This window comes from Colias philodice, chromosome 1 (genome assembly GCF_061535455.1).
Source record: "Colias philodice isolate Cphi_HAF_F1 chromosome 1, ilColPhil1 Martin Lab GWU primary, whole genome shotgun sequence".
Classification (NCBI taxonomy): Eukaryota; Metazoa; Arthropoda; class Insecta; order Lepidoptera; family Pieridae; genus Colias; species Colias philodice.
This window is the reverse complement of record NC_143086.1, coordinates 8,112,445-8,124,805: the sequence shown is the minus strand read 5'-3', so window position 1 is coordinate 8,124,805 and position 12,361 is coordinate 8,112,445. Positions and strand designations below refer to the sequence as shown.

The following is a 12,361-nucleotide window of genomic DNA, read 5'->3' as shown; positions in this document are numbered from 1 at the left end:
AATCAAAAATTATTAACAACGTTTATTTGATAATATATGTAGGTGCGGGTAACAGTATTTCTTCGGACACTACATTTAACAATAACGGTGATTTAGTGACACCCTAGCGAAATTTAGGGTTCCCCAGGCTACATGGACACCCCACGCGGTTTGAATTGATTTATTTATAGCCCGCCGTGTGTTTCGATATTGTATCAGGTATACCGTTTAGCCGGTCAGTGTATTTGGATTTTCTTTTTAAGATCGAAAATATATTAATTTAGGAGACCATAAAATCTTTCTGCAAAGCTAAGGTAATCTTAGAAATGAAATTCACACATATCTATTATTCATGTATTCGTTATAATTAGTGTTTATCAAAATTCAATATAAATTAAAAATACAATAATTCTTAAACTGATTATTGTACAGGTATTGGTACATATAAATTCACATTATAATAATATGTATAATAATTTAGTTTTAAATTCAATGACATCTGTGAAAAGCTAAGCTAAGCTGTAAAAAGACTTTATATGTAACGAAACCACAATGTTTAAAAACCATTTTTTCTAAACAAGTTGAAACAATCGATTGTTAGCTCTATTACACGCGCTCAAGTATCCATGAACTCCTTTAGCCAGGCAAATCAGTCCGAGCGAAAGCAAACATTCATCCAATTAGAACGTTAAACCAACAGTTTGATTAGCCAAATATTGTTTGTGTTACACAATACAAGACCAATCTCTATACATCTAATATTAGGCAGCAACAATCATGGAACATAGGGGAGAATCTGCCTCCGGTGACGGCTTGTTTAAACACGGCTCTGCCTCCATCTCTACTGCAGACCTTATCAGTGCAAATACGGACCAGCCAACAACACGAGCTTTTTATGTTCACCTACAAGTGTTGCTTTCTTGTCGGACGTATTTATATTTTGTGATTCGTCAAATGATCAATAATTAAACTATATTATGTACACGATCTACTTACCGTTCGCATTCTAACCAGAGTGTTTGTTATAGCCAGCATTGTAAGCACTCTTTTCACCTCACTTGATAAAATAGATAAGTATGTAGTAAGAAAAAAAATGCTTACAGTTCATATACCGTTGCAGGTGGTTAATGGTAAAACTATGTTGTGACAATTCAAAAGTATTTCTAGAAAAAATTATTGAATAAATTATTGTTTGAATTTGAGTTTAGAGTTTAACTATTTTGTACATTGAAAAAAATTCTGCGAAAAAGCAGTCTGACTGCATATCACACTGGAACTTAAAATTGGATTTATAATTTGAACATTTTTCCCAATATTCAACATACATACATATCCGTGCAAAGAGTGTATGATACTTAATTATTACTTGTTGTTATAATTCAATATTATTATTTACCCTTAAATTTTGGGCTTCGGGTCGGGTTATATGGTGAAGCAACTAGTACAATAATTTGCTGAAACTAACATTTATTGACTTCTATAGTTCTATATATGTAGAGCTTTTCAGGTAAAGTAAATTATCCATGAATACATTAATACCTTCGTATTGAGCGAAAGGATCAATGTATTTGCATAGTATGAATAGTCAATAGTCTATGCGCATACATGTGCTCTGATTTGACTAAATAGTTAGTAGGTACGTATAGCTACTTACTCATGTATATGTATACTGTATGTATGTATAGACTGACAATTGGATAATAACGACCTTTTTAAGACTATCTTATCTTATATTAATCAAATTAATGTTTCTACATGTGTTTTCATTGTCATATATAGATAAATAAATTAAATGGACAATAAATATTTTTCTTGATCACTGTATTTAAAATATGAGTTTTAATTTTGTAAAAGTTAAGTCGTAAAATCATATTGTACCTAATAATTATCTATATGTTATTTGAAATCGTTTGTAGAAATAATAAATATATAGGTAACTAGAGGTCCGCCCCGGCTTCGCCCGTGGTACATATTTCGCAATAAAAGGTAGCCTATGTCCTTTCTCGGGTATCAAAATATCTCCATACCAAATTTCATGCAAATTGGTTCAGTAGTTTAGGCGTGATTGAGTAACAGACAGACAGACAGAGTTACCTACTTTCGCATTTATAATATTAGTATGGATTATGATAATAGGTATTCTTCCCAATACATACTAATAATACAATAGGAAAACGATAAAGTTTATAAAAAATTTGCGAGTTACCTTATCTCATTCTACGTTTTCAGTGTTAAGTCTAATGATAGTAAAATAATAATCATTCCTCTTGCTATTCTAAGCAGTAGATATTATAACGTTTATTGTTGGATTGAAGCGTAGATGGAAGTGAATATTCCGTCAAGATTTCAATGAGAATATGCATATTCTATCTTCCATCTCACTATCTACTGCAAATCTCCATTTACTGAGTTATTAGCTCCGATGTATTTATATAGGTAGAACGAATAATCCTTATTTCAACCAATTCATACGTACACGTAGGTATATACAATATTACGCTCTAAGAACACTAAAGCCCTTTTTCCGATTTATAAGTCATACAAACACACTACACTAGCACATAAATTAAGCTGTTAACAAAGTAAAGATATAAAGCTCAAATTGGCCACATGTACAACGGGCAGTATTTAATTAAATTTATTGATTTACTTGGCGTGCAAACTAGGTTCTATTTAAACATTTTGGGTGAATTAAGAGCAAGTAAACACTACAGCACGAAACAAGTTAAACGCTTGAGGCGCCGACCGCTTCAACAGCATTTTAGTTCAAACAGTGTAATTGATTATTTTTTCCTACTAATTTCAATTTAAATGCTTTTCGTTTGATGATCGTGAGGAATTTAATAACAACTTATCGAGAAATGTAAGGAAAAATATTTTTAATGAATTTCATGGGGCTTGCATTTTCAGACATGTTATACATATTAATATAAATGTTATGATTTTCCGCTCGCGAATTCGCTGGCGTTAACTACTATGTATAAAGAAAACAGTATTTGACTTTTAAGGACCCTCCCAATGGCACTAAGTCGAGAAAGGCTGCAGGGAAGGTTTAAACAGGTTAGAAACATAAATAATAAGTTACGGGTTATGGTTTTCTCAAATATAATAATACCTACTGCTTTGATTTTCGGAAGAATTCATGTTAATTATTCACATACTGAAAAAAATCCCACATAACATAGGTACTGTCTATGGTACTGTCCCATATAACATATTGCGTCATCTAAAACTAGGTGGCGTTACTGTACCGATTTTTCATGCGGTGTTTCCAAACAATGAGAGGAAGAAAAAAAAAATGTCTCGGCCTGGCGGATTCAGAAGGCTGTTCACCTATTTGTCCCTAAAGAAAATCGATCAGTGCAACAGATGTATGCATAATGCATCGGCCCTTTACCCCCCACTTGGGGACACGGGACTTCACTTTTTCAAGAAAAGAGCGTACTCTTACCTTAAAGGCCGGCAACACACTCACAATGTCCCCAGCATTGATTGTGAGTATGGGCGGCGCTGATCACTTACCATCCGGGGAAGTGTCTGCTCTGTTGCCTCCTCTTATTTATTTAATTTATTTAATTATTTATTGCACACACAAAAGAAATAGAGACACATAAAGTACATACCTAAGAGGAAAATAATGTGTACAAACGGTGGCCTTATCGCTAGGTAGCGATCTCTTCCAGGCCTTAATATAAATAAATAAATAAAGTAAATCAATTTGTTGCAGCTTAATCAGGCGTTCAATTAAGCCTAACCTACTTATTAAACGTACCTTCAACCTAAAAGACATTTAGCTAATAAATAAAAAAGCTAGACAAATTATTTGGATTTATAAAAACTGCTTGTCCAAACCAGTATTTCAAGTTACATCCAGTGTAAGCCATTTGCATATAATTGTATCCTATGGCAATCAGACGGTTAGTTAAACGGTGTCGTTAAATAAATAGGGTAGGTTGTTAATTGCAAGGATGATATTGATTTTATAAGACCACTTTGCATGCCCGGGGTTGAAATTGTCCGTTACTATTTTTAAGTATTTTTTTACAATCTTCCTCCTAACAATAACAAATACTTATATAATGAAACACGTACTTATCTTATTTGGTGCAGTCATTTGGAAGTTATGTGCGTACAAGCATTTTACAACAAATTGGCACGTCCACTGTAGTTATTAGTACAGCTTATACGAAAGTCACGACATTGAACATAGCGTATTGTAATAAATATGAATATGACCATCCATAAAACTCGAAAGAGGGCAGAACACAGAATATTCCAAAATACGATTATAAAATGATTGCTTGCGTACATAATCTATGGTGGCAAATATATATGTAAATTTATTTTTCGGTGTCTTGTAGGAAAAATAAAGGTTACGAAAAATAAAACAATGAATTACTAATAATTCTATTTTTATTGTTTATGGTTTTCGAAACAAGATCTTTCTCCATTTCTTAATAATAATACAATTAATAATAATTAAATTGCAAGAGAAACTACTAATGACTACTTAAACTTAGTACTGACTTAGTTTTGGAACTAATATATATTATGTAAATGCTGTGGTAATACCGGCCTATTTACTATTTTAAATTTAATATATACAAAAACACACATGGTAAAAGCAACGTTTGGCTATTAAGGTATCAATATAGTAGATATGTCGTGTTTGTGCATCTCTTTCATATAAATTCGATTTACCACCGCGTCCAGGTTTTGTCAGACCGATTTATTTGCGTAAGGTGGCATATGAGATATAGATATTGGCCCCTTTATGTCGTGCCAAAAGTTATAAATTACATAATATACAAAGCTTCAGAAACAAACATTTGTGTGTTAATTTCTATATTCATGAAGTGTTAAAATGCCTTAAAATTATTACAATAACAAATGTATGGTCAAAAACGCACAATAGTTAATTAGGTACTATTTAGTTTTAAAATAAGATTCAGCAGCAAATTTGCGATGCGATTCATTAGAATTAAAGCCCTCCAGATAGTAAGTTCTCAAGACTTTCAACGAAATACTGTCTAAAAAGTAACTATGAGATAAACATATAATAATAATATATCTATAACTTTCGTACGTAAAATTTTATCATATTCCTAGCAGTTACATTGCACATTTTATTTTTCCTATACTATATTTACATATTAGTATTAAAATATTATTTATAATTCGCGTTTTCCTTCATTTAATACATAGAGAAAGTGTATCAGGAAATATGTTAATTATTTAAATCACAATGCAATCTTATATCTGAGATGGGTGTAATTGTACCTTTGTGCCTATGTTCTGCCACGTAATCTATTAGCTAGTGTATGTAATAATAAAACCCAGCCACGTCGTGATTCTTTTTGAACTACAATATCGTTTATGACTAGTATACTAGTGTTTGAAATGTGACGTATTTACAATGATTTAATTACTATTTTGGCTAAAGTTCTCTACTAATTCCTTACTCTAAAAGTTGTGCCATTTTGTGATTTGTTATCTTTAATATTATTTCATTAACATGTTTTAAAATAACATAAAAATGTATAAAAGTATACAGTATATTGTTGTTCTCCTTAAAATTATAATAATATTGTACAAGTAATATATGTAAAAACAAAATCCTTATACATAATATAAAACTTTATCGTTGACTATGACTAGAAACGTTATAAATATTCTTGTACAGAACAAATATTCAGAACACATTCAGAATATAGATATAAATATAAAACAAATGTGTATAACAGAACAGAACTAATAATATAAGATCGATATAGTACTTTATCTAGTCACAGTCTAAAATACACTTTGTCTTTAATTACTTCGATGTACTTATAATTGGACACCTACAATTTCTAAAGTATCCATTTCGAGTCTGCGAGACGCAGCAATGAAATTACTAATATTAAACACAGAATATTGAATATTTGCAAGGCACATTCTCTTAAAAATCCTGATTTCCAAATTTCCATGTAAAATCTCAAGATTAAAATCACAAAAGTATTGCTGATTTTAATAAATTAAAAAGTATGTGAAGCGACTTCTATCATGATAATGATATGTTTACAATAATAATAATTAATTATGTACCCTGTGTTTTGAAAATATAAAAGAAGTCGTTAGAAATAAAACACTATTTTTAACAATATTATCTACATTAAGTAATCGCGAACAATTTCAAAAGGAATTAAAAGAACGAGATGGAAATGAGATCATATTATTGCTTACAATAGAACACTCCAAGCGTACGTGGGCTAGAGTTCCTACAGCGGCCGTTTTAGCCATGGCCCGGGCCAGTGAGCAAGCGGCAGACGGCTCAGTACCCGTACCCAGCTCCTGGGTACAGCAGAGCGGCGCCGCCTCCCGACGGTCAGTGTTGCGCCGCGAACTTCATTCGTTTCTGTTTCTGCCTCTGATTGCAGAACCAAACTCGAACTACGTTCTTTTTCAGGTCTAACTTTTCAGCAATCGCAGCAATCTTTTCACCGGAAGGTCTCGGTTGAACCGCAAAATATGCCTCGAGACTTCTCTTCTCGGGTGCCGCTATCGATGTTCTTTTTCTTTTCTTTTCACCAGCCGGTAGCACGCTCGGGGCATCTGGATCTCGTCTTTTGTTTTTTGCTTGCGCTTCTGCCTCTTCTAACCACGCCTGTAGAATAGGTTTGAGTGCTATCATGTTATTGTGACTTAGGGTTAAGCTTTCGAATCGACATATTGTACTTTGTGACAGGGCTCCGACTCCAGGTAGTTTCAGATTCGCTAGGGCTTTACCGACGTCCGCTTGTGTGACCCCGAGTTTGATTCGTCGCTGCTTGAATCTCTCAGCGAAAGCTTCGAGCTCTCGTGGATCAGTGTCGGTGTCTGGATGCAACGCAGCAGCGGGATGTACCAAGTGAGCTGGCGGTGCGTGGGCTAAGCCTCCGGCGTGGTGGTGATGATTCATGACATGATTCATGGCGCCGTACCCGTGCAATTGATGGTGCGGTGGAGCCCCCTCTCCCATAGGCGCTAGAGTCGTCATGGAAGTCGCAGAACCCGGCTCCAGCATGTCCAAACCTTCCATCCCGTGATGACCCATCTGCGAGAAGAAAGCCTTTTGTAATTGGTTTATGGTACTGCCTAATTCTCAACGATGAAAGGTTACACATAATCATTAAAATTACAATAGAAATAAGAGAAACAATATTTTTGTTAATCTTTAGCATTCATATTAATTGATGGTTCTATTTTGAATATAAAAGCAGGGACGTTAACAATGGCTCCTCTTGCGGGCGATATAGAAACAAACAATCATCTTTGTGCACAGATTTGCACTCATTCTTTATGAGTGCAAACACTTGTTTTTTTTGCATGGAGGGTGAGTCTGTTGTGATGTTGATTGGATGTGAGTGTTTTACCAATATGCTTACGTTGTTGACCGGCTTTGTCGCTAAAATGAATGTTTGCAGTATCTAGAACCCATTTACAAACAAGCATATATAGATCACAATATAATTGGTTGCAACATAATATTTTTATTTTTCTATTTCTGCTGATAGGTATGTTTATGTACGTAGTATATATTGATATATTGTGTGAGATTTGTCTTAAAGAAAGAAAAACAACTACAAATCTCAGTTTGTAGCATAGGTATTTTACAAAGAAGTGATTAAACTGAATAACATTGTAGAGCCAGCATATTTCTATACGAATCATTCGTATTAATATAATTTTTCTGTAAACGATTTTTTCTATTTGTTTGTATTTTTATATTTTAGCAAGTATTTAATTATTAAAAACATCTTAAAACAAATTATAGGTTCCCCAATTTGCTATCCGGCGTATTAACGCCGGACGTATAGCTATAGTATTAACAAAATATTTGAGGTACTATATTAATAGTACCTCAAATATTTTGTTTTAAATCTGAATCTAGATATATAATTATGTATTGAATGTATTTTTAAATAATAACGTTATTTAAACTAATATTTCCAGTTTTTAATAATCTAATTCTAAACTAGATTTATGTGGCTGTCTTTAATTTTGACGAATACCAATCTCAACTAATCTATTTATACCTTTAAATGGACACAAATAACTCGTTTCGATAACTCACAATGAAACATTGTAGTTTGAAATAGTAACACATTCTCATGTTCCAATTCGATGCTTTTCTTGTTAAACTAGTGTTTTGATTTATTAGCCGATACATTTATAAGTGTAGTATCTCTTCTCTTATGTAGATATATAAAATTATTATCACAATGTAAAATATCGTACTCCCTTGATAAGCCTGGACCGATTCTTATGAAACTTTGTTTGCTTGATGGGTAGATTTGAGACTCAGCCAAAATCTTTTTTTTATGTCCTTATGTAAGTAAGAATAACGTACAGCTATAGTATTATTTGAGATCATTTTCTAATGTGAAATTTTATGAATTATTTTTGGTAAACTTAAGTATGAATTGGAATCATGGGATACATTGAATTGCAAATTACAAAAATAAGCGGCCTAATAATTAATATTTGACGATGATGCAAATAGTCGTAGATAGTCAGACAATCAATTACTTTTCCGTTACATAGTATAAAAAAATTAACAAAGTCACGTTTTCTGTCCCTGTGTCCCTATGTATGTAAATAAATTAAATCTTTAAAACTACGAAACGATAGATTGATTCTCAAGGAAGGTACCTAAGTATATAATTTATTAGCTTTTAGACAAAGCGAGCTAAGCCGCGGGCGGAAAACTAGTACAAAATAATACGAATGAAAGCGGAATGGCTTATTGGTATAATCACAGAACTATATATATATTTCTGTGGGTATAATGATCAAAGATTATGGCGATTGTGCGACCACTTCATGCTTGATTAATCTATGACTTTAATTTAAAAATAAAAGCTGCTGCAACAACACATTGTTTGTATTTTTTTATATGAAGTTTAATATAATCTTAAGCTGCATTTTATCCTTGTCGTTTATTTTTAGTCGTCGTCGCTTAGCTTTATTTTTATTGAAAGTATTAACTAGATATCCAGTACAGATAAAGTACCTACATAGTATTCTAATAGATAAGCTGTGATTCAAAACATTTAACATTATGAATATCTCCAATAGAATGGAACAAAACTTTGGTTAATAACGATCTTTAGGTACTTACTTATTTTTCAAATGCTGATACATATTAACTTTCATATTAATAAATTATCTTTCTTATATATAAAAATGAATCGCAAAATGTGTTGGTAAGCGCATAACTCGAGAACGGCTGAACCGATTTCGATAATTCTTTTTTTATTTTATTCCTTGAAGTACGAGGATGGTTTTTATGTATAGAAAACGTAAATATGTACCACGGGCGAAGCCGGGGCGGACCGCTAGTTAATTATTAAAATTATACATATTAATAATTAATAAAATTTTATTTACATCTCGTCAATTACAAACCGTTTCAATAAAGTTTAATTCAATCCATCTATTCAGAAACCGTAACACATCCCAAATTTTGATTAATGCGAAAGTAACACGACAAATTGTGCTATAATTTAACTTGGCCGTTTATTAGCTTGTCCAGGCAGTAAGTCATGGACGCAATTCTGACGTTACAGGGGACAATGTAATGCAGTGGGTACAGGGTACTGGGCACCGGCGCATCCTGAGGGAACAGTAGATTACAATTATCCAGACACTAAGATGCGTGCTGCACGTAACATAAGGAAAACGGGGTCTTTGTCTTTTGATTTACTTGTTCTAGTACGAATTTGGGCAGTTTTATTCGTCTGTATAGCACCTTGTTTTTGTAATACGTATAGTGTACCCATACTTGTCACATATATTTTGGGGTTGAATTCATTTAGTAAAATGTTATGCATGTGCAATCGTTTTCCCATCCGATTGATCTGATTAATATAAGTAAAGTCTTGAACATGATATCTTCTAATTTACAAAATACCTACTTTTGATTTTAATATTAATGGGAGGTAAAACTATTTTCTTATTTTCGTTTCAGCATTTTAGCCAATTAAATGTAATTTTCATAACCTATTTATTTGATATCATATCTTTTGTCTTTTCTTCAATAAATAAACATCATCGTCGTTATCAAAATTCTATTTTTACGTGTAGCTATGAACTCATACCTGCATACTATTTTATTGGTGATTAAAGCAAAAGCAAATACAATATCTACTGTTATCTAATGCAAATGGCTCTAATGTAGGGCCCAGTTGTTAAACAAAGTACGAACGTAGGGCAAACTATGTCACGCTAGTTAAAAAAAATTCAACACTGTTAACATCGACCCTTCTAAAGATATCCCAAGTGAGTTCAGTGACAATTGCTAGTGAGTAAAAATGCTCATATGCCTTGTACTCCCATGGGTAAATAATTTCTTTCTTTGGCCCCTTTGTATTTTATATTTAATATCTGCTTACATGTTTATTTTTATGTAATTCCAAAATGGTGTAAGTACTCAAAGTTTTTTTTGCAGTGAATGTAATTAATCATATTATCATTTCGTAATTATTAGAATATGTTTTGGGGATAGTTAAATATATTCTCATGTCTAAGTAACAAGTTATTTTATCGAAACATAATAACTTACGAAAACTTTATACTATAGATATCATAATATATCATCTATAAAAATAAAAATTTCAAAAAGAACTTACCTATGCTAATTGCTATAGACCAATATAATGTGAAACTAAAAAAAGTACTTATCGAAGAAAGCCAGTCTCCCTTATCCCACACAATTTCTTAAAATAAATTCAAAACAAGTTCTACAGATGTTCTTGAAAAGATTAAGGACGATTGAGACCCCAATGGGTGTGGTGTTTGGGTTTCCAGTGCTATAAAGTACACATTACGTGGGTTGCGAACTACCCTTACTGCTGAGGGGATGAAAACGATAACTAAACTGATGGTATCGAATTTTGGCAAATGTGCCTTTTTTAAAATTCGAAAACAACAAATTGTAAACCTACATTGTGTTAGGACGAGTTTTATAATTGTTTTAATATTATTAAAATCACTTCAGGTATTATTGATTCAAATTAACAATGATTCAAATTAAGCTTCTAAAATATGTCTAGTTGAATAAACAATGTTTGAGTTCGTTTATTATGAGACTGTATTTTAAGTGCCTACTTTATTGTGTCAAGTTGGATTATACTCAAGTATGTACCAATAATTCTAATCAAAAACTAAAAAGTCACCCGTTTAATATAGTGAGACAAATATCATATGTATTAGCATGTTCAATTTCTTCGATCCCCCAGTACAAGCAAGCACAATATGGAGAATATAAAAGCGGCAATACAATCGACAACATTACATCGAATAGTGCATAAAATTACCTCATTTTTATAACAGAACGCATATATTTCTTACATGTTAGAGCCCTCCCGGCTACCCTAAGGCAGTGGACTCCCCAAGGAGTTAACCCTCGACGGTTACCGATATAGGAAGACTAAAAGATTTTCCAAGGTGTATGGGGCATAGAGAAATGCATTTACCTTTATTATTATTATTTATGTCTCAGTAGTGGCACAGAGCGTACCAATTTAACAACAATTTTATGAGTGTACCTTAGTTTTATATTCTTGAAATTCGATTGAAATGATGTGTATGGATTTCTAGCGAGTCTACACGAAGGGAACTTTTATTGCTATATTCAAAAATGTAAACGCGTTTATCATATACTGGCGTGAAGGCGAAATCAAAATTTAGAACCCAATTCATATTAATATTGTAATCAACAGACACATTATCCTACAATGGCAATTAGAGCAGTTGAAAACTTCTAGAGTATTTTATATATATGTTTGAATGTTAAGATATGAATCAATAATGCATGATCAAGTTAGAAACTTGTATACCTGATGCGGCCGGGTGTTATGCGGCGGTGGTCCCCCGACGCCATGGTGGTAGACCATGTCATGTTTGAGCTGGGGCAGTGGAGGGCCCGGCTGAGGCCCCGACTGGTGCTTGCTGATGTCGACCGCAGCTAGCGCCTCGGCTCTACTCAGTAGACCATCGTTTAGACCACTGAATATATCGCCCTGATGAATGAATGTGTTACTGTTAATTGGAGGTTTACAAGCGTAGCATTCAATTTTATAAAATATAAAAATTATTAAATTAATTAATATTGTGAAATATTGTGAAATATATTTCTGTATATAGAACGAACTTAATAAAACGAAAAGGCGAGCATTGAGATACTTGAAATTGATCGCCTTTAGAACAATGCAGGCATGTTTTTTAACCACAGAACAAATACTATGTAGTTACTCAAAAGTTCGAAGACCCTTTGGTATATGTAAATTATTTGAATTATACACAGACCTGGCAAGTTGGAGATTAAACAAATAACGATATAAAATGGCGGCCCCACAGC

General features: G+C 32.8%; 1 protein-coding gene across 2 annotated transcripts in view; it reads right to left on the bottom strand.

Moving 5' to 3' along the window:
* Positions 1-6,346: 6,346 nt before the first annotated feature.
* The window catches only part of acj6 (abnormal chemosensory protein 6), a 29,915-nt gene continuing 23,900 nt past the window's right edge, over positions 6,347-12,361 (bottom strand). Inside the window, exons 3-4 of one of the 2 annotated variants that reach the window (XM_089699197.1) lie at positions 11,841-12,023; positions 6,347-7,069 (exon numbers count right to left, since the gene is read on the bottom strand). In XM_089699197.1, coding sequence (XP_089555323.1) covers positions 6,347-7,069; positions 11,841-12,023 — 906 coding nt within the window. The remainder of the gene's footprint in view (positions 7,070-11,840; positions 12,024-12,361) is intronic. The other variant, XM_089699203.1, reaches the window with a different exon arrangement.